Source organism: Phasianus colchicus, chromosome 3 (assembly GCF_987193195.1).
Source record: "Phasianus colchicus chromosome 3, bPhaCol1.hap1.1, whole genome shotgun sequence".
Taxonomy (NCBI): Eukaryota; Metazoa; Chordata; class Aves; order Galliformes; family Phasianidae; genus Phasianus; species Phasianus colchicus.
In genome coordinates, this window is record NC_143438.1 from 56,117,623 (window position 1) to 56,122,724 (window position 5,102).

The 5,102-nt window shown below is 45.7% G+C and overlaps 1 protein-coding gene across 1 annotated transcript; it reads left to right on the top strand.

The window, feature by feature from the left end:
- The first annotated feature begins 2,207 nt into the window (after positions 1 to 2,207).
- Positions 2,208 to 4,556, top strand: NPBWR1 (neuropeptides B and W receptor 1). Its single transcript, XM_031612914.2, has 3 exons — positions 2,208 to 2,423; positions 2,531 to 2,640; positions 3,264 to 4,556. The coding sequence occupies exon 3, from the start codon at positions 3,421 to 3,423 to the stop codon at positions 4,414 to 4,416; it is 996 nt and encodes a 331-aa protein (XP_031468774.2). The 5' UTR covers positions 2,208 to 2,423; positions 2,531 to 2,640; positions 3,264 to 3,420; the 3' UTR covers positions 4,417 to 4,556.
- The last annotated feature ends 546 nt before the right edge of the window (positions 4,557 to 5,102 follow it).

Genomic DNA, 5,102 nt, shown 5'->3' on the forward strand with positions numbered 1-5,102 from the left:
TATGTCTGGAGACAGCAATTGGATTCCCCCACTCACACTTCTTCAGGCAGAACAAATCCAATTTCCTCAATATCTCCCCACCTGTAGTATGCCTCCAAAACATTTTGATGACACTCCACTGGGTTTTCCTGCACTTTGTCAATGTCTTTCTTGTTTGTATCTGGGAGCCCAAAACAGGACACAGTACAGTATCAAAAATGCCAAAGAAATGGAAATAACTGAGTCTTTTGACCTGCTTTATATTGTTTTCTGGAAAAACTTTTCCTAGCAAGGCAGTGCCCAACTTATACTTCTCTGTGAGTATACTTCATGTGAAGGAAGATACCCCCTAGATTTGATACCCTCATTTGTTATCATCCATTAGCTTTCTGAGGGTGTACCTCATCCCAGCACACAGGTCCCAAAACATACTAAATAGTTTTAACTTCAGTACAGACCCCTGACAACCACTACTAATGACCAACCACCGATTAGATATTGAATTGCTGACTGTTACTACTTGAGCACACCTTGTGCTTGCAGGAGACTGTGCTGAAGGCTTTGTGAAAAGCCCAGTTAAATGACAGCCACCATTTTCTCATAATCCACAGTCTTCTCTGATTTTGAGTGAGCAATGTCTTCTCACGACAGAATCAACAGGTATTCCAACCCACTTTCTTGTTCTTCATGTTCCTGGAAATGCCTTTTCGGACTGATGTGAGAGTAATCAGTCTGTACTTCCTTGGACTGTCTTCCTTGTTTTGTCTGCAGATGAGTATGACATGCCTTCTGTAGTCACCAGGGATGTTCCCCAGTCATCATGAGCAGAACATATTGTGTTTATTTAGGTTACCTATTACGTTACAGCAATGAGCACCCACTGTGGCTGAGATCCTCCAACAACATCTCTATAAAGAAAAGTTTCTGCCTGTCTAGAGCTACAGAAAGTGAATCACAGACCCTGCATTAGTTCTGTACTATGTTGCTCAGCATTTGTCTCCTGTTTGCCATGGCCAATCTTAAAACAAATCTGAAATATTAATAATGGTTTTGCTAGATTTCAAAAAGAATTCCTATTTCAGTCTCTGAGGAGGCAAAGCAATTTTGAAATAGCAAAAGAGGATCACAAAGCTTCTTCAGAAACACAGATGTGAGAACAGTGGAAAAATATACTTAAATCAGTTTAACCATGATTAAATTTGTGTTTTGTAATTGGGTAACACCGGTAAATCAAAAGGTGAAGAGGGTTCTTGTGAAAATGTCTATGCAAAATCACTGGAAATCATAAAATCTTAGAATCATAGAATGATCTGTGTTGGAAGGGACCTTTAAGAACATCTAGTTCCTGCCCCCTGCTAAAGGCAGGGACACCTCCCTCCAGACCAAATCAAAGACCAAAAGAAAAGATGATCACCAGGAGTTTTGATTGCATCCAGTATTTAACAATACAATTATGACAGAAAGGTGCAAAGGTGATGCTTTATTATTATTATTATTATTATTATTATTATTATTAATGTATGAAGTATGCAGAAAAGGGATCAAAGCACCATGGCAGACCTGCAACCTACATTTGATGTCACTCTCACAGGAGCTCATAAGTATGTGAACAGCTTTCTGTTTCTGTTAAGGAAGGCAAGAGTCACAGAGCATACAGTGTACTCTGTATTGCAATATGTCATTTGTTTTGTAGCTACAAGCGGGTACATAATGAAAGATAAATCGTTTTCTATGGCTATATTTTTTAATCCATTTACTGATTGATTGGTTTGCTTGAATTCTCATATTTGTGAAATCCCAGTGATCTAGGTAACTCTGTATCAAGTCATGGAACAGTCAGAGCTATGTTTCTCTCTCACATCACGGTGCTAGCTCAAAGATACTGAAGAATTTTGCCAGATTATTTGGCAAAAGAAGGCATGAACTACAATATTAGCTTCAGGTATGTAGTCATTACTGCTGGTCACACCACAAAAGACACTTTTCACTTCGACTGTAAGTGATGCAAAATTTTATCAGATGCACCACGAGCTCACGAAATTCAATCTCCTTTAAGCAGCAAAACAGATAAAGTTGAAGCCAGATAGACAGATACTCCGTGTTCTTTCTGGGAAAACAAGGTAATCGAGCTCTGAATTATCCTCTAAAAATGATTGCTTCCCGCGGGGGTCCGTGTAAGTCCGCCGTTATCTCAGCATGACAGCGGGAAAGTGCGAAGGTATAAGAGCTCCCGTCTGTGCATCCCTCTTCACTCCACACCCGTGGAATCGAGGCGACGGGCGCAGCACCGCCCGAGGGAGCGCAGCCGCGGGCACCCCGGGACCGGGCGGGGGGATGCGGCGTTCCCAGACCCCGCACCGCAGACAGATGCCACCTACAGCTCGGATTTCTCCCACCTTCCCTGTGCTGCGATCCGCCGCCGTCGGGAGGAGATGCGACTTAAGGTAACTGTCTCCCAAACTCCTTTTTTTTACTCCCCCAGGGAAAGCTCCAGCTCCTGAATTTTGCACGCTCCTCTCCGCGGTTACCGCTGCCTGTTCGTTGTTCCTAGATCGAGATGAGCACGCGCTTAATTCCCGGCTGTGCTTAGGATCCGGCCAAGAAACGGCATCGGTGCACCCGGGGCTGCCTCCGGCTCCTGCCCACATCCGCCAGGGAAAGGTGAGCCTTCTCTTCCTCAGCTTTTAACACGCACAGCCCCAGGGAAACGGGTGGGGTGGATTATTTTCGAGGACGGAGCAAGACTTTCCAACTCTAAACTTTAGCGACCATCTCACATTCTGCTAGTCTGGACCCGGGGCTCTCCACTTCCCATCTCTTAGCCCCAAGCATCCTACAGACACCAGATCCCCTCTTTTTAGCTCTTGGCAGTTCTGCCTGGGAGAGTCACCCTGAACCCGTGTGTGAAGGGAACTTCAGGGAGGGACTGGAGAACCACCGCAAGGTGGTGCAGAACTCAGCATCACCTTCTTCACCCCCAACCTGTTAGAATCTTAGAATGACAGAATTGTAGAATGGTCTGGGTTGAAAAGGACCTCAAAAATCATCTAGTTTCAAACCATGGGCAGGGTTGCTAACCACTAGACCAGGCTATCCAGAGCCACATCCAGCCTGGCCTTAAATGCATCCAGGGATGAGGCATCCACAACCTCCTTGGGCAACCTGTTCCTGTTAGCTTGAGCAGAGGCCAAGGGCAGTCAGAAGGGACTGCCTCTGCTGCGATTGGATGGTGGGACCTTCTGCCAGCAGCTGAGCTCTCAACAATGTCCCCTTACTCCCGGCAGGACATCTCTGGTGGGACACACATGGGAGCAGAAGGAAAGACACCAGTGGTTGGATGCTTTGGAGGAAGCAAGCTTGAGAATAACCAAGTTCCTTGCCTTTCTCTCCCAATTCCAAGCCCTTCTTGCTAGCAGCAGGTCTGGTCCCTCTGCAGTGACCATGGAAAATACCTCTCTCCCTGAGCCTAATTCTTCATGTGTGGCTGGGCACACAGACTGTGCAAGAAGAGGTGATGTGGAGCTGAATATTCCCACTCCCCCACCAAGCCCCAGCTCCTACATCACGATGCCTGTCATCTATTCCATCATCTGTGCCGTGGGACTGACAGGTAACACTGCTGTCATCTATGTAATCCTCAAAGCTCCGAAGATGAAGACAGTCACCAACATCTTCATCCTCAATTTAGCCATTGCTGATGAGCTTTTTACCTTGGTGCTGCCCATCAACATTGCTGACTACCTGCTCCTACAATGGCCCTTTGGAGAGTTCATGTGTAAGCTCATCATCTCCATAGACCAGTACAACATTTTCTCCAGCATCTACTTCCTCACCGTTATGAGTGTTGACCGCTACCTTGTTGTAGTGGCCACCACCAAGTCCAGGAAGATGTCTTACCGCACCTACCGAGCTGCCAAGATTCTCAGCCTCTGCATCTGGTCCTTAGTCACAGTCATCATCTTGCCTTTCACTGTCTTTGCTAAGGTACACAAGGAGCAGGGGCGCTCCCAGTGTGTTTTCGTGTTCCCTCATCCTGAAAGCCTGTGGTGGAAAGGCAGTCGGATCTACACCCTTGTCTTAGGCTTTGCTATCCCAGTGTCCACCATCTGCACCCTCTACACCATCATGTTGTGCAGATTGAGACGTGTGCATCTTCATAGCAATGCAAAAGCCCTGGATAAAGCAAAAAAAAAAGTGACACTGATGGTGGTTGTCATCCTGGCTGTGTGTCTGTTCTGCTGGACACCCTATCACCTTAGCACAGTGGTGGCCCTTACCACAGACATCCCACAAACTCCTCAAATTGTTGGGATTTCCTACTTCATCACTAGCTTGAGTTATGCCAACAGCTGCTTCAACCCTTTCTTGTATGCCTTTCTGGATGACAGTTTCCGGAGGAGTTTTCGCAAACTGATGGACTGCAGAACCACCTCATAGAGCCAACACGATGTTCCCTTCTCACTGCTATCTGCTCTTTCTGAGGGTATTGAGCCCAAAGAATGCTTTTGCTCCAGCTCCACTGTGATGGTCCACAGTGCTTCAGATTGTTTCACTGCCCAAATTACAAACTGGGGACAGATGGGTCATTCTCAGCTTTCTAGCACCTATTTCCTCAGCATTGCTTTCCATCTCTTTCCCTAGTGTTTGTTTTTTCCCTTCTCTCTCATGTGTTTTATGTCCTAATGTGATAGCTCACAGCCGCAGCAGATTGTTTTCTGTTTTAAAATTTATTGCCTTGTGAGCTTAAGCCACATGACTCTCACTGGAGATTTGCAAAGCCAAATAAAGGTGTGTTGTGAAGTGTCTTGTTTAATGATTCTACAGTCTCCTTCATATCCTCCTTGCTTCCTATCACAAAGTTACCAGTACTGAAAAAGGCACAGCTCCAAAAAATAAACAATAAACCAGGGCACTGGGTGGGGAATAAACCAAGGGAAAAAAACCAAGACACTGAGGTTATTTCATTTCATAGGAAAATGAGAGAAAATAACACAAACCCACGAGAACAGACAAGAATGACTTCAACCTGGCATTAGGGATGAGCCATCCATCACTGGCGAATAAAATTGCTAGAAGTGGGTTTAGAACCCACTGTGGAAAATAGGGTAGGTCATGGCTGTATT